The sequence below is a fragment of the Castor canadensis genome, chromosome 3 (assembly GCF_047511655.1).
Source record: "Castor canadensis chromosome 3, mCasCan1.hap1v2, whole genome shotgun sequence".
NCBI lineage: Eukaryota > Metazoa > Chordata > Mammalia > Rodentia > Castoridae > Castor > Castor canadensis.
The window spans coordinates 37,162,665-37,185,321 of NC_133388.1; the positions used below are offsets into that span (position 1 = coordinate 37,162,665).

The following is a 22,657-nucleotide window of genomic DNA, read 5'->3' on the forward strand; positions in this document are numbered from 1 at the left end:
GGGAGAGAAATGGCCCAAACAATGGTATGCACATATGAATAAATGAATAAAATCATTCTTACACCCTCTTTTTAGCTCATCTCTCCCCCAAAAAACTGATTCTCACTGTATTCCTGAGGGGATTAAGTATTCTAAAAATAATCATCTTAGGGCTGGTGCTGTGGCTCAAGTGGTGGAGTGCCTGCCTGGCAAGCTCAATGCCCCGAGTTCAAGCCCCAGTACTACCAGAGTGGAAAAAAATAGAATACGAAGAACATTTTTTAAAAACTTCACAATTAATAATGACCATCTTGCAACAGAAAAGACAAAAGATCAGAAAAAGCATTTATTTTAAATACATCACAATTAGTAACACAACATAATATAATTAGTAAACTAGCAAATCTCCTTTAGAAAAAAAATGATACCTCACACAAGGATGAGACACAATGAAGAAAAAAGATAGATGAACAAGGGACTGAGGGAGAGTAACTAATTATTTAACTTAGTCAAATGTTGGGGACCCAACTAAGGCAGAAGAAGCTGACCAAAGCTCTTTCTGCCTGCTGAGTTTCTAGAGTCAAGAATGGTGAATTAAAATGGCATTTTGTGTTCTGTCTGTGATATGGATAAGAATAAGTAACTTACTACTGCACTCTCAAGTGGCAACAATTCCTTAAATATGTGCCTTACGTACTTTATGATGTAAATCACTAATTGATTGCTTATATTTTAAAAATCTGTCCATAACCTTTACATTAAAAGAAAACAATTATTTTTATTAAAACATTTTCACATTTTTATTTTAAAATAGTTTCTAAAAAGCACTGTGGGGTGTGAGGAGGAGACACAGCAATAAAGGATGAGAGACAGAAAGAAGCAGAGAAGAGACTCAACCCAGCAACATAACAACTGGGGGCATTCAGAGGTCCTGCCATGACACTGTCCTCTCACTGACTCATATGGAAGCTCAGCCAGTGCACTGGGATACTGGTGCTAAAGGGTCAAAGAGCTGCATTCCTTAACATATACTCCTAAAGCTCATACCAATTTGTACTCACCCCAACAAAGACAGACCCTTCCTCACAATCTAATATCTAGGATTCTATCCTAAAGAACTTACCAATGATATAGTCAAAGAGATATACTCAAGAAAGTTCATCATGGTATCATTGGTAATAACAGAGGATCTTAAACAACCAAAATTTTCAAGAGCAGGAATGGATAAGTAAAGGAAGGTAGAGCTACTACAAATTTGTTTCCAAAAATTTAAGGACCCATCAGACTACTTATGACACTGTGTTAGGCAAAAAAAAATTAGGATACCAACCTGTATATATGTATGACCCTCAATTTTTTCAAATATTACATATATACACACATATATATGTATATATGTACATACACATGTATTTTAGTACTAAAAGGAAATTCTTTTGGTACAACAGCAAAGTATATCTCTATTCTAGATGGAGGGTAGATGGGTGGTTTTACTCTGTTTTTGGCTCTTCTCTAATGAACACACATGACTTTTATGTAAGAAAAAAATAGTATTTATGTTTTTAAAATGTCTACCCTAAATCTCTCATTTCTTAAATGGCAACTGTCAGTCTTTTGGAAAGGCTGCAAAAGTTCAAGGCAGTTCCAGAAAAAAAGATTCAGATGTACACCGTGAGTTTATGAGAGGTCTTATATGACTGTCTAGCTTTCTCCTCTATTTGCTGCTGGCTCTATTTCACTGGGCCTTGCAAGTAACTCCACTGGGACTCAGTTCCTGCTGCAGCAGGTGTACTGCAATCAGTACACCTCAGGTGACTTCCTAGGCATTTCTCACATCTTCATATGAGGACCACAGGGAAAGACAGAACTCCCTTGTTTCTGAGGAAAAGGGTTTTCTTATCAAGCTATCAAAGTGACTCAAATTAACCACACAAAATTTGAAATGCAGTCAGGATTTATATTCAGTAACCATGTATAAAAGTTGCTTGTTTCTCAGGAATAAATATAAAAACAAGTCTATGAGTGCCATCTTGTGGTAAGACTGGCAAATACAATGACCATGTACCAGGCCATCTTCCCTATCCATCTCCATGGCTCTTTCAATCCTGGGCTCCACAGCTAGGAGACATAAGCTCTATGAAAATCTTCTACATTGAGTGTATATTTCTCCAAAAGTGGCTGATACTATTGGTTCTCAAGGACTTCGAGTTTAGATCTCAGAAATGCCTGTTTGTGGGCAAGTGGGGAAAAGGGTAGCAGAAAAGAATGCAGGCTGTGCACATGGGTTTGTGGGCTGAAGACAGCCTGACAGCCTGTGGTGCACTGTGTATATGGTATATTCATGCTCACATACTAGGGTCTTGCTACAAGGTAGGGACCTGTTAGAGAAATAGCTCTTCCCCCAAAGAATACTTACTGATTTTATAAAGTTCCTAAGAAAAGTTTCACATTTAAATCAGCCTTGTTATGCTTAGAAGTAGTTTTATTTATCAATGTCAAATAATTATTTGGATACAATTCCAAAACAATGCTCTTACTGGATTCTGGACATAAAATTACTTTTAAGTTTGATAAGATCAGTTCAAATAAAGTCTTCCTAATAGTTTAGACAAAATACCAGTCACTAATAAATTATTTCATACTTAAGTAGTAATATAACATTTGAAAAATGAAACACCATACTTTGGGCCTCTATTGTTAATATTTGTGTCCCAGCCTTCAGAAGGAGGTGAAGTCCTGACACTGTAACCTGACCAAATGGCTCTGGGAGCAAATTAAGTGCTGAGAAAAGGTCAGTAGAGTAAATCTGATGGAACATGGAACATGGAAGGGAACTGACAGTGAGTCTGAGAAAAGATAATCTTCCTTTTAGAAAAGGATTAAGCTGAAAACCTTACAAGTTCTAGACAGGAGAAGTACAATAATCAGACAATAAACAGCATAAGGAAAAGCTGAGCAGCGAGCATATCAAAGCTCTCCTGGGGGAGGGTGTGTGCTTCTGTCTGCCCCACCTGGGCAGAAGGCTTATTTCCAAAAAAAGGATTCCCCCAATGACGCACATGGCAGGAAGTTGCTGCTTTGGTCCTGGACGTGTAAAGGGGAGCTTTTTCAAGTATGTGAAATAAACAGACTGAGGTGGGATGGACCCAAACTAGATGGATTATAGGGCAGTAAGAGATATTAGAACTATGAGGTTGAACTGGGAAAATGAATCTTTAGTCACTTCTTCAACTTCTAGAAGAATATTATCTCACTTGTAACCTGACTGGACTAACACAGTAGACAGCCCCTGTGATACATAAACCAATACAGTGAGATAAATTAACAGACACCTATTACAAACATCTGAGAATCTTGATAAGTCACTTCAAGGAGAAGTGTTTATTTTCCCTCTTCACCAGGAAAGCAGAAGAGAGAGAATAAACATAATAGCCAAGACTTTTCTTATCTACAGAAATAAAAGAAACAAAATACTGACTCTGCCCAATTAAAATTCAAAACCAGAGGGCTGGCAGGTGGCTCAAATGGCAAAGTGTCTGCTTAGTAAGCATAAGGCTCTGAGTTCAAAACCCAGTACCACCACCAAAAAAAAAAAAAAACCCAGAAGCTCCCTTAAAAAATTGCCTTGCGATCTTAATATCAGACCCCAAACTCTTAAGTTGATACAAGAAAGAGCAGGAAATACTCTGGAGTTAGTAGGTATAGGTAAGAACTTTCTCAATGAAACCCCAGCAGCACAGCAACTAAGAGATAGCATAGATAAATGGGACCTCATAAAACTAAAAAGCTTCTGTTCATCAAAAGAAATGGTCTCTAAACTGGAGAGAACACCCACAGAGTGGGAGAAAATATTTGCCAATTATATATCAGACAAAGGACTGATAACCAGAATATACAGGGAACTTAAAAAACTAAATTCTCCCAAAACTAATGAACCAATAAAGAAATGGGCATGTGAACTAAACAGAACTTTCTCAAAAGAAGAAATTCAAATGGCCAGAAAACACATGAAAAAATGCTCACCATCTCTAGCAATAAAGGAAATGCAAATTAAAACCACACTAAGATTCCACCTCACCCCTGTTAGAATAGCCATCATCAGCAACACCACCAACAACAGGTGTTGGCGAGGATGCAGGGGAAAAAGGAACCCTCTTACACTGTTGGTGGGAATGTAGACTAGTACAACCACTCTGGAAAAAAATTTGGAGGCTACTTAAAAAGCTGGACATCGATCTACCATTTGATCCAGCAATACCACTCTTGGGGATATACCCAAAAGACTGCTACTCCAGAGGCACCTGCACATCCATGTTTATTGCGGCACTATTCACAATAGCCAAGTTATGGAAACAGCCAAGATGCCCCATCACTGACAAATGGATTAAGAAAATGTGGTATCTATACACAATGGAATTTTATGCAGCCATGAAGAAGAACGAAATGTTATCATTCGCTGGTAAATGGATGGAATTGGAGAACATCATTCTGAGTGAGGTTAGCCTGGCCCAAAAGACCAAAAATCGTATGTTCTCCCTCATATGTGGACATTAGATCAAGGGCAAACACAACAAGGGGATTGGACTATGAGCACATGATAAAAGCGAGAGCACACAAGGGAGGGGTGAGGATAGGTAAGACGCCTAAAAAACTAGCTAGCATTTGTTGCCCTTAACGCAGAGAAACTAAAGCAGATACCTTAAAAGCAACTGAGGCCAATAGGAAAAGGGGACCAGGTACTAGAGAAAAGGTTAGATCAAAAAGAATTAACCTAGAAGGTAACACACACTCACAGGAAATCAATGTGAGTCAATGCCCTGTATAGCTATCCTTATCTCAACCAGCAAAACCCCTTGTTCCTTCCTATTATTGCTTATACTCTCTCTACAACAAAATTAGAGATAAGGGCAAAATAGTTTCTGCTGGGTATTGAGGGGGGGGAGCGGGAGGGGGTGGAGTGGGTGGTAAGGGAGGGGGTGGGGGCAGGGGGGAGAAATGAACCAAGCCTTGTATGCACATATGAATAATAAAAGAAAAATGAAAAAAAAAGAAAAAAAAATAAAGAAGAGAATGGAAAAAAAAAAAAAATTGCCTTGCTCCATCAGAAGCACCCTGGGATTAGTGTAGGTTAGAATTCTCAGTTGTGTCATCCAGGCTTTGACCACTGATGATGTATTAAAACAGGAAGAGGTGACTTTTTTGACCTTGGCTCCAGCTTCCCACTTGTCCTGACCTGGGTGGAAAGCCACAATCACAACAGCTTGATGGGAAGGTCCTCCCCATATTTTCGGAGTAGCTTCTGGTGGTTGTGGTCCACTGACCACTGCTGGGGCAGGTGCTTGGGTTGCATGGAGTCCAGGAAGTGCTGTCGCCAACGGCTCTCCAGCTGCATAAGGGAGCGCAGCCCACGCTGGGTGTGACGCTGCACCACCTTCAGCCCATGAGGAATGTAGTTTTCATTAGAAATCCTGCCAAAACATGAAGTGCAAAAGGCCTGAGGGAAAGTACAGGACAGTCTCAGACACAGCTTCAAATGCTACAGGCCAAGGGCATATGGGAGGTGGTTAGACTCTGAGAGGGCTGGTTAATGTTTTCAAAACATCCTTCCTCTCTCCCTCCCTCTTCCTCTCTATCTTACTTTTACCTCCCCCCCCCCACCACACACACACCCCTTCAATAGTTTGGACGTAAGGTTCAACATCCTGCTGAAAGCATTTGGGGGTTTTGAGTTCTACTTACAGGAAGGCCACTGCATAATGCTCAGCCCCACTAGGGGAACTCTACTGGCTAGCTGATGATGGTGAAGAATGTTGGTCTTGTTCTTAGTTCAAGGTTCCTCAGGAAGCAGCCTACCTTTCTTCTAAGCTATTCATTATTCTGAGCCAAACCCTGTATTAATGTGAGACTTTTAAATCAGCACATGTGGCCTAGTTTCTTAAAACACTGCAAGGCCTTAATGTAAAATCCAAGGCGATCCACTTCTTCAGTGCCATTTTTCTTGCTAAAAGAATGCCAGAGCACAGGAGTAAGGAGTGTTTCAGACCCAGTGAAATGTTCCCGTGGCTGCTCAGCTGTGCAAAAGGCACTGTTGAAGGGAAAGATGAATCCCTGCCTCCTCCCTGACTAGGCAGGAGGCCTTGAAAACTGTTCTGATGCCACTAAGCAGGGCTTTCCCTTCCCTCCAGTGGATAAAGATGACCTTTCTCAAGGAAACACCTGCCCCCACATCTTCTTTCCCTACATCCACACTCCACTCTCAGTCCTTCCTCCTGAGCACCCACTAGCTGAGTGATGTTAGGTGCTCTCCCGATATTTGCGCATATTTTATAATTTAGCTAATGAGCTTCCCACTAACTTGATCTGTCTCTAAACAGCTGTTCTCAGTCTCAATCCAGCATCCATCTATCTAATTCAAGATGCCTTTTAGAAAGATTTGTGGCATAGGGGGAGGTTTAGGTGTTTTAGGAAAGTCAGTTGGGAATTAGTCAAAGAAGCCAGTCTCACTAATTTGTGATATGACCTTGGCAAGTCACTTAACTTTAACCTCAGGGTATCTAACATGAAACTTAGAAAATAACATTTATTCTAGAACTGCACAGAATAGTTACAGGGATAAAGTTCAATAATAAATCTTTTTTAAACTTTGAAAAGAAAATTTAAATCCAGAGATATTAGCAGTTATCAATAACAACTCTAAATCCTACCTTATCAAGTCATTATAAGAATCAAGACAATTTATATAAAGTTTATTAGCTTGGTACTAGAGGTACTGTGTATAATATCTGTTCAGTAAATATTTGCAATATCTGTGATTGACCAGTAGCATGTGTGAAATAAACACTTAAGTTTTTTTGGTTTCTGGTTTTTTTTTTCAAGGTATTGGGGTTTGAACGCAGAGCCTCATGCTTACTAGGCTTGCTAGGCTTTCTAGGCAGGCACTCTATCAATTGAGCAACTCTACCAGCCCAATACTTTAGTTTTTGAATAAAGAAATACATATTTGCTTCAATAAAGTTTTTTTGTTGTTTTGGTTTTTGGGGGTTCTGAGGTTTGAACTCAGAGCCTCATGCTTTCTAGTCAGGTACTCTACCATTTGAGCCAGTCCACTGCCCTTTTTGCTTTAGTTTTTTAATAGGGTCTCACATTTATCCCTGGGTCTTCCTGGACTGAAATCCTTCTATTAATTCTTTCAGCTAAGGAAGCAGTACTATGCATGGTGGCTCAGAGATCTTACCATTGGAGCCATGTACTCAGTCATTCTTCAGGACCTGTAAACTTATTTAGGTATGCTCAGTTATGTCATACGAATTCAATGATATGCTCGTAGGAAAGGAGGAAAAAAACAAGGAAGAAAAGAAAAAAGAAAAAAATAGTACAGTAATTCTGCCACTCGATGGGCTAAGATCTGGGGTATACATGAGACAGGAAAAGCACTAGTTGAAGTTTTCACAAACCCATGTGAAGAGCCACGGACACAAAGCCACATATACTACTTCATGGGCAACTTCAGAGATTCTGGGGTATCAGTGGACTATGATTTTTATCTGATGTGCTGAGTTCAGGATTTACCTCTGCACAGAATGCATAGGATATAACTCTGCTGTATTTGAACTCTCAATCATAAAAATGACTGCACTTAATATGTCAACAATAGACATCTCATAACAGGCAAATCTATGGAAAGGAAATTCTGAAATGGCGTGTTCTATTCCACCCCCATGGTATCATAAACCACTGGACACTTACTGGGCTAATAATAAGCAAAGTCTAGACACTGGTTTACGCCTCCTCCCTGGCAAGCATTTTCATGAAGTAGTGAGAATTACTACACCTGGGTTATTCCCCAACCCCTCCTCCAACCAGAATGGAGGCTGTACCTGGTCTCCAGGCTGGCAGCCTCTTGAAGCAGCTCATCCGTGATGGAGTCTGTGCTATAAAACTCTCTGAGTGCTTGTAGCAGCTCCTCCTTCCGATGGACAGGCAAGCTCTCTGCATTGAGCAGGGCCCTGGCCCCAGAACGCACTTGCCGGCGCTCTGGATCTTCCAGCAGGCGTAAGCCTTCCTCAGAGCCAATGGGAGCCTGGAACTCCTTGGCCAGCTGCTGTTTCAGATGGTTGTCATAGTAGTTGGAAATGGCATGGCAGGAGGTACAGAGCAACAGCACATCATGGGAGTTGTGGTCCTTCATCTCAATTGGGAAGTGCTTCCGGTACTCATGTGGAATCACATTCTTCCTGGAGGTACAGTGTTCATTATCAATGACACAGAACACACATGAAGCCAGCAGATGAGTTACTGGGAATCTAACCTGGGCCTAAACATCACTGAGAAGCCTTGGGCACCACAATCCAATAGAGATTATATGAAGGTAATACTACCTATTTTGCTCTCAGCCTATCTGTGCATTAGACTCCTATCTACCTGCCTTATTTTCCTACCTGTGTTTTAGGTTCCTCTTTCCTTGAAGCAAGTATAGATCACCCACCTGCCATCAAGCTTCAATCGAGTGCCAGGGGCAGGCCAAGGTTAACAGCAATCTTTGAAAAGGCTATGCTCCCAGACAAAAAGTCTCAGAGAAATGAAAAAGATATTCTAATGGACTATGACATTTGGAAAACAACTCTCTGAAAGATGCCTAGTGACCTGAACGATCTAACTTCCTTCATCTGAGGAATCCCTTAGTCTGACATTATTTCCCTGGTTCACCAAGGTTCATCATTATTTCCTAGGAAGAATTAAGCGCTCAGGAAAAATTCTTGGCAGCAACAACTATTTGTCTCATTCTGCAGGGAGAAAAGAAAAGAGGAAAGTGAATTACTGGAGCCAGGCATGGTATGTGGTGGCACACGCCTGTAATTCCAGAATTCGGGAGGCTGAGGCAGGAGAATTAGAGTTGAGGCCAACTTGGGCTATATGATGAGACCCTATCTCAAAAGAGAGAGGGAGGGAGACAGAGAGAGAGAGAGAGAGAGAGAGAGAGAGAGAGACAGAGAGAGAGGAGGAGAGAGAGAGAGAGAGAGAGGGAGAGAGAAGAAAAAAGGAGAAAGGGAAGGGGAGAGGAGGGGAAGGAAGGATTACCCCATAGGGCAGGGGCAGGTGAAAGTGTGGGCACTCAGGCCCAGCTGGAAGCCTTACCTTCAATGTATGGAGACTCTGACATTAAAAAAAAAAAGCAGCCTTTGGGAAACTCCATGACCAATACCAAGGCTCAGAAAGTTTTACAGCCTCAAGGGAGGATTGTAAGAACACAACTTCTGAAGGAAATGCTCTTCAGTCCTTATGAGCAAAAGGAAGCCACTTTCTCCACCGCTGATGGTTATTGAGAATACTGTTGCATTCCAGACACTAACAGGCAGGATAGGGGCTGCTAGAGAAGGCCAGGCAGAGTGTCAAGGCTCTTGGGCAAACTGGGATGCCCGTGGGGCCAAGCCTCTCAGCCTCAGTGGGCAAACTCAACCAAGGCCTCTGAGGACTCTGCACATGGTTACACAGGCAGTTTCCAACTAAGGCAGACAACCAAGGCAGCCATACTCACCGAATGTAGGAGTCTGTCTTGCCACACACTACACACAGGTTCTCCTTAACCATCAAGTAATAGTCTCTTGGGGATTCAGGTCTTCCTGCAGGTTCAAACCGTAGCCTGACCACAAAAGGCTCTTCACTCACCAGCTCTTAAGAGAAAAGAAAATGTGTCAGTGCTGGGCTGCCCCTCCTTCCCTAGCAAGAAGCACCATCTTAACTATGCTCTGCTATGTGCAGGCAGGGAACACTATGTCTAGGGTGTGACGACTCAGTCCCAAACATCTCAAGGTCTCTCTGCCTTCCTCTATCCACCCTTCTTCCTTATCCCACTGCTGTCAGTACTCATATGCACGTAACTACAAAGAACCTATGACCACTGAATCTCACACCTCCAATGCCTTTGTCCAGGTACCACTGAGCTTTTCTTCGATCACAAGTGCAGAGGGGCTGTCCATCAGGTGCATGGAGAAAGCAGTTATCATAAAGAGGTGATTTTCTGCAGGGAAGGGAGAGAGAAATATCACACTGAAAGCTGTTGGTCAAGGAACCTGTGCCTTCCCATGCTCTGAGTGACTCAAACTATTCTCAACACTGGAGTCAGACCCACCAAGTATGGAAAAACAAACAGTAAGAAACCAGGTTCAATTGTCCATCTACATGTGGGTTAGGAAGCAGAACTAGAAATGAGTTCATTTATGTCTCTACTTTGTATACTTAAGGTTTAGAACACCTAGGGAGTGGGTTGAGTAGTGTTTACATAGCTCTGCTGTGAACACAAGAACAGAGCAACAAGAAAACTGCCATTATCACTGGATTAAACAAAGTAAATTAAAAATTTTAACATTCAAGATAAAATAATGAGGGCCAAGTGAATTTGTTTCTGCTCACATGCAAAACTTCCTTTATTTTAATCAACCAATTCCTAAAGGCACTTTGCTGCAGGGACCAACTTCCACTACAAAGTAAGGTGTAAGTTGTACCAAAAATTCTCATTGGCTAGAGAAAAACATTGACTTAAAACTAAGTATCATTCCTAATGAACAAGAAATTTGATGATGTTTTTCTCCTGAAAAATATGGGGCACTTCATGTTATTCATTTTCACAAATGAAACAAATAAGGAATAATAATTATACTCCCTTTTACAAATGGAGAAGTTACAGTTCTAAGGTTACATGAGTGTCTGTGACAAAGCTGTATTTCCACTCCAACTGTCAAATAGCCAGTGGCTCATGCCTATAAATCTCATTTCTCAGGAGGTAAAGATCAGGAGGATCATGGTTCAAAGCCAGCCTGGGCAAATAGTTCATGAAACACTATCTTGAAAAATTCTATCACAAAAAAGAGCTGGTAGAGCAGCTCAAGATGAGGCCCTAAGTTCAAACCCCAGTAGAGTATCCCCCACCCCCAAAAAAAAGAGGGGGAGGAAAGAAGAAAATACACAAAGTAAAAGAGAGTTCAAATGTCCCTGATGGGCAGGGAAGAGTAAAGCTAACTCCTGGAGAGCTTCTGACCCTAGCATTCTCCCTGAACCACACGAAGCTGGTCCCGGGAACAACTCAGTTACCTGGCAGAATAGCCCACACCCAGGGGCTTTCTTTTATGTTTCCTGGGGTCTCTCCCTTGGTGGTTGCCTGGCACCATTTCATCAATCTTAGACTTTTTATTTCTTGGCTTCGGCTGAAATTCTGTTGTTTCCCCATTAAATTCTTCTCCCAATCTGCTAATGCCTTTGCTTCTGAATGGGATGTCTACCACATTCCGGCAATTTTCCAAGACTTTTCTCCAGATGATGGAGTCACTGTTTTCTTCCATAGAGGAATTCCTAGAGAAAGGGTATCCAAGAAGATGGAGAAAGAGAGCCACGGAAATCTGGGCATCCCTGGCAGCATAAATTACCTGAAGAGAAAAGTCAGGGATCAGTGGGATCTGGAATGCAAGTCAAAGTCAATTACAAAGATATTAACAACATTTAGGATCCTAATTCAAAATATATAATAACCAAGGTACCTTATACTTCTTAAAAACTTTTTATTATGAAAAATTTGAAAGTACACAAAAGTAAATTGAATAGTAAAACTGTAAATTGAACTCCTATGTTCCCTGTTTTTAACTAAAATGGGTAAAATTATTTATTCTCAATGCTGGAAAATCCTAATCTACATAAATCAGTGAAGTTTCTTTCTACTTGATACCTTTTTTTTTTTTTTTTTTTTTGAGGTAGTGGGGTTTGAACTCAGGGCCTTGCTCTTTCTTGCCAGTCACTCTACCACTTGAATCATGCCCCAGCCCTTTATTTCCTACCACAGTGCTAAACAGGTTTTTTGTTTGTTTGTTTGTTTGTTTCCTCAAGTTTGAGGGGAGGAAGTTGAGGGAGAGCTGACAATAAGTACACAAAATTCACTTTGGGAGCAGCAATCCTCTAACAGTGCTGAATCCATGAGGCAGAAAGAGGCCTGTGTGACTGTAAATCAAAAATTACCTGCCACACCTGTTAATAAGATACTGCAAACAAGGGAACAAGTTGGGTTTAATCATGGGCCTTTTATCAAAAATCTTAAGGCTCATTCCTAGAATTTACTTAATAATGGTAAGTCATTCTTCCAAGTAACTGATAACATTCAAGCTGGTCATAAACAAAAGTAGCCCAAAGTAAAATCAATAGTTTTTCCTTCAATTGACATTCAATTTACCTTTAATAAGCAAGCTAGGTAAATTACTTATTTGTAAGGATGTTTTATGCTTTTGGAATAAAACAACTTTGGGTACAATTTTCCACCTAGATCCAGTAATCTACTTATCTATCAGCAAACTATCTCTCATTGAAAGAGTATACTTAAATGTGAAGAGTTCAGAGTGCTTTTTAACACATTGTTTTCAAATGATAACAAAGGCAATTTTAACAAACAGTCCTGGGATATCTGGAAGTCCACATACAAAATAATTAATTTGGATCCCTAACTCACATGACACACAAAAATTAACTCAAAATGGATCACACACCTAAATATAAGAGTTAAAATGCTAAGACTCTTAGAGCTAAAATATAAGATCTTGACCTTGAGTTAGGTGATGATTTCTTCAATGTGGCACCGAAAGCAATAGCAATAAATAAAAAGTAAGTGACTGGAAATCATCAAAATTAAAAACTCTGTACTTTTGGCTAGGCATGGTGACTCCTGCCTGTAATCCCACCTACCCAGAGAATAGAAGGATTGAGCATGGGCAAAAAGTTAGCAAGACCCCACCTCAACCAATAAGCTGGATATGGTGGTACACATCTGCCATTCAATCAATAAGGGAGGATCAAGGTCTAGGCCAGCCTAGGCAAAAAATTATTAAAGCAAAAAGGGATGGTTCAAATGATAGAGCACCTGTCTTGCAAGTACAAGGCCCTGAGTTTGAGCTGTAGTATTGTGCAAAAAAAAACCCCCACCAAAAACAACAAACCCTTTGTTTCTAATGACCCTCCTGAGAAAGTAAAAAGACAATGAGAGCAAATATTTATAAATCATGTATTTTATAAAGGATCAGTATGAAGAATACATAAAAACTCTTAAAACTCAACAATAAAAAAGATAAATGACATATTTAAAATATGGACAAAAGATCTGAATAGACATTTCTTCAAAGAAAATATGAAAATAGACCATAGCATATGAAAAGACACTCATTAGTTACTACAGAAATATAAATCAAGACCACAGCGAAATACCACTTCACACCTACAAGGATGGCTCTAATAAAAAACACTGACATAACAAGTATTGTGAAGATCTAGAAAAGTGGAATTGTCATACACTGCTGGTGAGAATATGAAATGGTGCAGCTACCTTGGAAAACAGTTTGACAGTTCTTCAGTTAAACATAAAGTTATCATATAAACCAGCAATTTTACTCCCAGATATATCTACTCAGGAAAAAAGAAAATACATGTTCACATAAAAACTTGTACACAGGTATTCACAGTGCCATTACTGATAATACGCAAAAGTAGAAGCAGCTCAACTCCCCACCAAGTAATGAAAGTACAAACAAAATTCGGGATATCCATACAATGGAGTATAATGAAAAGCCAGGCACTGCTGGCTCACACTTGTAATCCTGTTACTCAGGAGGCAGAGATCAGGAAGATCTTGGTTCAAAGCCATCCCCAGGCAAATAGTTCATGATACCCTATCTTGAAAAAAACATCACAAAAAAGGCGGAGTGACTCAAGGTGTAGGCCCTGAGTTCAAACCCCAATACTGCCAAAAAAAAGGAGGCTGGGAGGCTGCTGGATAGAGGTGTGGCTCAAGTGGTAGAGCACCTGTCTAACAAGCACAAGCACTTGAGTTCAAACCCCAGTACCACCAAAAACAAAACCAAAAAAAAAGAAAGGAAGAAAAATACTACATGGATGAACCACAAAAATATGGTAAACGAAAGAGGCTAATTATAAATGATCACATATTATATGATCCCATTTATATGAAATGTCCAGAATGGGCAAATCTAGAGAGACAGAAAGCAGACTAGTGGTTGCCTAGAGCTGGGGTTTTAAGGGTGAGATGGGAAGTGATTGCTAATGGGTATGAGGTTTCTTTACGGGGGTGACAAAAATATTCTAAAATTAGGTATGGTGATGGATGCACAATTCTGTAAAATACTAAAAGCCACAGGTTTGTATACTTTAAAATGGGTAAATTGTATTATATGTGAATTAGATCTCAATAAAACTGATAAAAACAAGGCACAAAGAAGTAACTCAGGGTCATAACAAAACAGAAATTGCTAAAGAAAACAAACCTAGGTAATTTGATTGCTAGAACTCAGTCCCAGGATAGTGTTAACCTTCAGACACTAACTTTTAGATGAATAAACAAGTAGTAACCAACTTGGCAAACAAGAGAAGGCTAAAACCTAGGCCTATATATGGTGGCCAAAACGCCAAAAATCACATTGGTGTGAGCCAGAGAGACCAGGGAAGCAGGGCGGAATGGATCACTGTTGTCTGTGAAAGCAGAAGGATAAGGTGAAGTCTCCAGATTCCATACCACAGAGGCAGGCAACTACCCCTTCATACCTCCAAACGGTAAAATTTTAGCTCATGTAATGAGTAACCAGAGGCTCTGGACCTGATCATAGCAGGTACCACCCAGGGAAGAGGCAAAACGTCACCTGAAAAAGTAAGGTGACTCAAGTGGCAGAGTGCCTACCTAGCAAGTGTGAGGTCCTGAGTTCAAGCCCCAGTACCCCCACCAACACCCCCAAACAAGGGGAGATTGCAGAAAAGTGTACAGATTGAATGTGGGGACACAGTGCATGAGCAGCAGCCTTTTTCCTCTGGGGTGGAAGACGAGAGTTCGCCTCTGGAGAAACTAAGCAGTTGTTAGAAAACCTTACACTTAGTGACTTCTGCAGCTACTGACAATGGAGTCCTAGTCCAAAAGCCCTGCCAAACCGGCTGTGCTATAATCATTTTTTTTAATGTCAAGTGTAAATATTATTTTTTAAATAATATTTTCGACTTTTTTTTTTTTTGGTGGAACTGGGGTTTGAACTCAGAGCTTTACACTTGCAAAACAGACATTCTACCGCTTGAGTCACACATCCAGTGCATTTTGCTCTGGTTATTTTGGAGATGGGGGTCTCGCAAACTATTTGCCAAGACTGGCCTCAAACTGTGATCCTCCCAATCTCAGTCTCCCAAATAGCTAGGATTACAGGGGTGAACCACCAGGCCTGCTCCCGACTTTTCATTTTTAAAGTTTTCAAGCCACTGCAAAGTTAAAAGAACATGACAATATGCATTCACAACTGTCAATAATTGCTTTGTCTCTCCATAATATACACATCACACTTTTTTAGCTGAATCATCTCAAAGTAAAGTTGTATCTTTTATGATACTTTACCTCAAACATTTCAGTCTGTATCTCCTAAGAAGGAGGACACTTTACTACACAATGACAACATTCAAGGACTCTAACAATGACATAATACATGAAGAATAGCTAATACAGTTCCATTCTAATGTCTCCAAATGTCCTGATGTCTTTTACAGATGTTTGAGGATTGAGGACTCCTGATTCAATATTTAATCAAGAATCACATTTTTATACAAGAACACCAACACACCCTCTTTTCTTTTACTATGGAATATGTGCTGGAAAAAAATTGCAACAAAAACCTTACTACCTAACAGATACCATTTGTAAATATTCTAGGCACTTGTAAACACTCTGATGAAGTCTGTATAGTGTGACTAATCCACGGGTTGGTTTACATTTAATTTTTTTAATGGGATGTCATATGGAAACCTATTTCACCAGCATTTTAAAAATAAAAAGGGTACTGGTAAGAAAATAAATAAAAATAAAAAGGGTATTGTTTTGTCTTGTTAAAAAAAAAAAAAAGAATCACATATAGCATGTTCAAGTCATCTCCAACCAACTATGAGGGGTGGGCAGCACTGGGGTTTGAACTCAGGGTTTAGGACTTGCTAGTCAGGCACTCTACCTTCTTAAGCCATGCCTCCAGCCCTTTTTTGCTCTGGTTATTTTAGAGATAGGGTCTTACTTGTTTGTTTTTCCCACCAGGCCAGCTTAGACCACCATCCTTCTATTTTATGCTTCCTGCCATAGTGATAGGCACACAGTACTACACCCAGCCTACTCCCCACCTGTTGAGATGGGGGTCTCAAGAACTTTTTTCGCCTGGGCTGGCCTGGAACCTTGATCTTCCCAATCTCAGCCTCGCATGTAGCTTGGGATGACACACGTATGCTACCAGCTATTGGTTGAGATGAGGGCTCTGGAACTTTTTTCCAGGGCTAGCCTTGAACTGCTCTCAGCCTCACAAGTAGCTAGGATTATAGCTGTGAGCCACTTGCTGTGAAGTGGCTCAAATGGTAGAGTGACTGCCTAGCAATTGTGAGGCCCTGAGTTCAAACTCCAGTTCTACCCCCCACCAAAAAACAGAAAAAAAAAAAGAAAGAAAAAAGGTTACCAATGTGAGCCACTGGTGCCTGGCTTCAACTACTGTTTTATGCAGCAGCTTTATTGATATAATTCACTCATTTGAAGAGTCTAGTTCAATGATTTTTTTTCATTTTTAATTTTATTCATTTATTCATATGTTCATACATTGTTTGGGCCATCTCTCCCCTATGCCCCTGCTCCCTCCTTCTCCCCCAGCCCTCACTTCAGTTCAATGATTTTTAATAAACTTCCAGAGCTGTGCAACTACCACTCAATACTCCAAAAAGAAATTTGATACTGGGCTGGGGCATGGTTCATGTGGTTCACTTGCCTACCAAGTGTAAGGCCCTGAGTTCAAACCCTATTACCACCAAAAAAGGAAGGGAAGAAGGGAGGAAGGAGAAAAAATTAAAAACACACATTGTATCCTTTAGCAGTCATCACTCAGTTACCCTCAGCAACCACTAACCCATTATCTGTCTCTATAGATTTACCTATTTTGGATATTTCATATAAATGTAATCACACACTACATGATCCATGTGACTGTTTTTTTTCACTTAGCATAATTCTCCCAAGATTCACCTGTGTTAGAGGAGACACCCTCCTTTGCTGCCCCCCGATGTTGCATTTCACCCAATGAGATTTTTTTGAATGCACTTTTCTTGTCTACTTTTGATCTTTATCATTAGTAGGGCAGGCTGAGATGGTAACACAAATAGGAGACAGCATGAGCAGAACTGTAGCAGTGGCAGAGGCAACAGCAACAGCAGGAGTAGCAACAAGAGGCAGCTGAAGCATTCCAAAGTAGCAGGGGCAGAAATAACAGGGAGCAGAAAATGAGGGATGGTGCAGCCAGGCATGGTGGTACACACCTGTAATCCCAGCTACTCAATAGGCAGAGATCAGGAGGATGTTGGTTTAAGACTAGCTCTGAGCAAAAACGTGAAGTCCTATCTGAAAAATAACTAAAACAAAAAGGGCTGAGAGTGTGGCTCAAGTGGCAGAGCACCTGCTAAGCAAGCATGAGGCCTTGACCAGTTTTGAAAAAAAAAAGAAAAGAAAATGTGGGATGGAAGTACACAAAAGGCAAAAAAAGAGGGTAGAGAGCTTAGTATTACTGACTGAAGAAAGGTAGAAAAGGCTGAGAGACAAGAAATCAGAGACAAGAAACTGCAGCTCTGATCAGTAGAAGAGTTCTAGAGAGTTGCCAAACCTTAAGGGTCAAGCATCTCAGACAGTAGGCCTCAGAGGTCCAACATTAGCTGCTGTCAAGAGCCAGGTGTCCTGGCACTGTAGGCCTGAGAACTATTTTAACAGTAGCCTCTGTAGGAGCCAAGTGTCCCAGCTGAGGGATCTTAATTAACACTAGCAGGCAGGTGCTGCCTGTGGCTTGGATTACAATAGCTGCTGAGCTCCTGGGCTGCTATGGTAAAAGCTCAGAGCAATAAGCCTCCAACCTGAGTGCCTGGAGCCGTAAGTCTCTGGCTTCTAAAGCCTGGAGCAATAGACCCCTAGCTCTCAGAAATTACAACTGTAAGCCTGTGGCTCTGCCACTCTAGCCCCTAGGTCTTGGGCACTAAAGAGCCAGGGACTGTCAGCGCCAGAAGAGCTCCTCCTCACCTACTCAAGATTTCAACCTGGATAGAACAGAAGGTCCCCAGCTGATGGTTGACATCTAGAGCAAGCAGAGGCCAGGGCAAGGGAATGGGGGACTGCAGTTCAATGGGGCAGTTTCAATTTGGGAAGAAAAATTGGGAGACAAATAGTAACAGTTACAAAACAATGTGCATGTGCTTGAGGCACAGAGTTCTATTACAGTTAAAAAATACCCATCCATATTAGAGCCAGGCATGGGGGTGCACTCCTGTAATCCCAGCCCTAGGGAGGCTGAGTCAGGAGGATCGTGTGGTTTGAAGCTAGCCTGGGCTTCATAGTGAGACACTGTCCCAAGAAAAAAAATTATCCATGTTATAGCATGCATCCTTTTTATCACTGATAATATTCCATGGTAGTACTATAACACATTTTATTTACCTATTCATCAGTTTATGGACCCAACTAGACATTTTTTTTTTGAGGCAGGGACTAGTATATAGCCCAAGATGGCCTCAACTTGCTCTGTAACCCAGGCTGGCCTTGAACTCATGATCCTTCTACCTCAGCCTCCCCAGGGTTAGGATTACAGGCATATATTATCACACCCAGTTCAACCAGCCTTCTATGTCTCCTTAACACAAATAGACAAGCAAGCTTCTAAATATTTGAGAAAAGCTTTTAATATGAAAGACAAAGACCAAAATAAGCATTATAAAAAGGAACTCAGATGAAAAAGAGTCAATGCAGGAAGCAGAGGAAAATGTCAAAAATCTCTAATGCTCTAAGATATTATACCCATTGAACAGAAACAGAAAGCTATTTTGAAAATGTATACTCAGAGAATCCCAAGCTCTTATTACTTAAAAATATGATAGAAATAATTAAAAATTCAACAGAAAAATTATAAAGTACACTTAATAGAATTTCCCAGGAGATCAGAGGAAAAAAAGAGATGGAAAATAGGAGAAAAAAATACTTAGCTAAGAAAATGAAAATGGGAGAGGCTCAAGTGGTAGTGCACCGAATTCAATTCCTAGTAGAAAGAAATCTACCACAGAAGAGAGGTGAAAGAATTCCAGGATAAGCTGGGCAGCAGACCTGGAGTACAGTCAGTCCTGAGAGGAGAGGATGGCAGAGGGCCAGATGGATGGCTCTGGCCAAGAGGAGTTCTGTGGTTCTGGTAAAGAGTTAGGGTTTAGAGCAGGGCACCTGTGGCTCATGCTTGTAATCCTAGCTACTCAGGAAACAGAGATTAGGAGGATGACCATTCAAAGCCAGCATGGGGAAATAGTTAGAGACCTTATCTAAAAAAAAAAGAAAAAAAAATCATAAAAATGGGCTAGTGGAGTGGTTCAAGGTGTAGGCCCTAAGTTCAAACCCCAGTACCACAAAAAAATAAATAATAAATAAACAAACTCAGTACCAAAAAGAAGAGGCTGGATTTAAACAATTAATAGGTATTTAGAACACTAAGCGAACAAAAATAACAATTATAATTCCTTGGAAAACAAAGAGTTGTGTAATAAAAAATGTAACTGTAGTTATGACGTGGCTCAGCTATAAATACTGCGTATTATCCTCATAAAATGACAGTTTACCTATATTGGGAAGATGAGATAGGAAATAAATACTTATTTAGGCATAGGGGAATTGCAAGAGTACTAAGTCCTAATTTTCAGTTTAGAAGTCAAATGATAATATGCACAAATAAAAGAGTAAGACATGGATGAAATGTAGAAACAAAATGGTAATCACCAGAAAGAAATTAAAGTGGTTGCCTCTGACAAGAAGAAAGAGGAACTAGGAATGGGGAGGGTAAGGCAGAAAAATTACTTACTATTTCTTATAATTGGCTTTATAACACTATGGGTTTTTTTGGGGGGTGGGTGGCTGTGACAGGTCTCACTATGTAGCTTTGAACTATGTAGCCCAGGCTGGCCTTGAACTCTCTATTCCTCCTCTCCACTTTCTTAGCACTGGGATTGCACTAGGTGTCAGCAACCATGACTGGCACTATGTTTTGGTTTTTTTTTAATTTATGCATTTATATTCATGAATAAATTACACTTTCTTAAATGCCTGGTATATAATAAATGCTCAAAAATAAAATATAAAAGAGACTCTTAATCTTTTATTTAAATAATGTAAGCATTGTCCTGAATAAGTCCATTTTAAGGCATCTCCACCCAATCTTTGCATCGTAATTGAATATTAGAATTTTAAAAACAGTTACACTTCAGAGGCAACTACTAAGTAAGAAGTACCTGGTCTTCTGAGAGAGTCTCAGCATCCCAGTTGCTGCACCGAAGTAGAAGGGACTTGTCAAGGGGAAAGTTCAAAACAGTCTCAGCAAGTGATTTCAGGCTAAGCCCATTAGAGAGTAAATTGTTGCTGCAAGAGATAAATAAAATTATGTATCAAAAATGGGCAAAAAGTCTAGCCCTAAAAATTTTAAATTAAGATAAGGCTTCGACTCTACATGTAACTAAAGGCAGGACATGACGTTAAAAATTTTTATTAAAAGGTGGGGAGAACTCTGTGGCATATGGCTTATTTTTCAAAACTGTTTGATGTTACTTCTTGGCTCACATTTCAAAATTAAAACCTATTTCTTTTAAGTTCTTACAAAAAAAGAGAAAACTCCAAGTTCATAAAGGTCTGAAAAATTTTATTCCTGATTTTAAAGGATTTAAAATCAACGTTGTCCCTTCAAGAGGCACTCACTATGGAACTAAAACACTGTTCACAGAGGGTAGCTGTAACCTGACCATCACCATCTAAAATAGACAATGGATGGATACAGATTGCCATCTTATAGTAGCTATCAATCTGCTATGTTGTTTCTGTGGATGACAGATGTTTTCAATACATTAAACCTACAGACTTTACATTTCCTTTATGTTTTTATGATTCTTCTTAAGAATCCTATTAACTTTACCCATAAAGAAAACAGTTCAGGATGGTTTTCACTAATTTCTCTTTTAGTAAAAAAAAATACTTGACTTCTTTTGGTTCTGATCTTGGTAGCCTGTCAACTGAATTTCCTGCCAACTAAATTTCCTTTGTCACCTTCTAAATAAGATATAAAAATGACTTTTTGGATCCTTGCTAGGTAGGGCAGACACCCAATTTCTGCTCAGCAGCAGCTATGAAAAACAGACCATCCACCCTCTACACATCTTTTAAGATCAAAAGGGGCCAAAGTCGATTGGGGGGGGGTGGAAATGAGGTAGGATAGAGAGATGAGACAGGGAAATTGTATTATTTTTAATAAATATTAAAAGGTGCAAAAAACTGAAACACTAGATCCATGTATATCACCCTAAACCAAGATTAACTCAAAATGGATCAAGGATCTTAATATCAGACCACAAACTCTAAAGTTGATACAGGAAAGAGTAGGAAATACTCTGGAGTTAGTAGGTATAGGTAAGAACTTTCTCAACGAAACCCCAGCAGTACAGCAACTAAGAGATAGCATAGATAAATGGGACCTCATAAAACTAAAAAGCTTCTGTTCATCAAAAGAAATGGTCTCTAAACTGAAGAGAACACCCACAGAGTCGGAGAAAATATTTGCCAGCTACACATCAGACAAAGGACTGATAACCAGAATATATAGGGAACTTAAAAAACTAAATTCTCCCAAAATTAATGAACCAATAAAGAAATGGGCAAGTGAACTAAACAGAACTTTCTCAAAAGAAGAAATTCAAATGGCCAAAAAACACACATGAAAAAATGCTCACCATCTCTAGCAATAAAGGAAATGCAAATTAAAACCACACTAAGATTCCATCTCATCCCTGTTAGAATAGCCATCATTAGCAACACCACCAACAACAGGTGTTGGTGAGGATGTGGGGGAAAAAGGAACCCTCTTACACTGTTGGTGGGAATGTAAACTAGTACAAACACTCTGGAAAAAAATCTGGAGGCTACTTAAAAAGCTAGACATTGATCTACCATTTAATCCAGCAATACCACTCTTGGGGATATACCCAAAAGACTGTGACACAGGTTACTCCAGAGGCACCTGCACACCCATGTTTATTGCGGCACTATTCACAATAGCCAAGTTATGGAAACAGCCAAGATGCCCCATCACTGACAAATGGATTAAGAAAATGTGCTATCTATACATAATGGAATTTTATGCAGCCATGAAGAAGAACGAAATGTTATCATTCGCTGATCAATGGATGGAATTGGAGAACATCATTCTGAGTAAGGTTAGCCTGGCCCAAAAGACCAAAAATCGTATGTTCTCCCTCATATGTGGACATTAGATCAAGGGCAAACACAACAAGGGGATTGGACTATGAGCACATGATAAAAGCGAGAGCACACAAGGGAGGGGTGAGGATAGGTAAGACACCTAAAAAACTAGCTAGCATTTGTTGCCCTTAACGCAGAGAAACTAAAGCAGATACCTTAAAAGCAACTGAGGCCAATAGGAAAAGGGGACCAGGAACTAGAGAAAAGGTGAGATCAAAAAGAATTAACCTAGAAGGTAACACCCATGCACAGGAAATCAATGTGAGTCAATGCCCTGTATAGCTATCCTTATCTCAACCAGCAAAAACCCTTGTTCCTGCC

At 40.1% G+C, this 22,657-nt stretch overlaps 1 protein-coding gene across 4 annotated transcripts in view; it reads right to left on the bottom strand.

The window, feature by feature from the left end:
- Window positions 1–4,961: 4,961 nt before the first annotated feature.
- Window positions 4,962–22,657, bottom strand: part of Exd2 (exonuclease 3'-5' domain containing 2) — a 43,122-nt gene continuing 25,426 nt past the window's right edge. For all 4 annotated transcript variants that reach the window (XM_074067701.1, XM_074067704.1, XM_074067702.1 and 1 more), the window contains 6 exons: window positions 20,323–20,449; window positions 11,068–11,399; window positions 9,891–9,997; window positions 9,515–9,650; window positions 7,857–8,213; window positions 4,962–5,447 (listed from right to left, as the gene is read on the bottom strand). In XM_074067701.1, coding sequence (XP_073923802.1) covers window positions 5,231–5,447; window positions 7,857–8,213; window positions 9,515–9,650; window positions 9,891–9,997; window positions 11,068–11,399; window positions 20,323–20,449 — 1,276 coding nt within the window. In that variant the 3' untranslated portion in view covers window positions 4,962–5,230. The remainder of the gene's footprint in view (window positions 5,448–7,856; window positions 8,214–9,514; window positions 9,651–9,890; window positions 9,998–11,067; window positions 11,400–20,322; window positions 20,450–22,657) is intronic.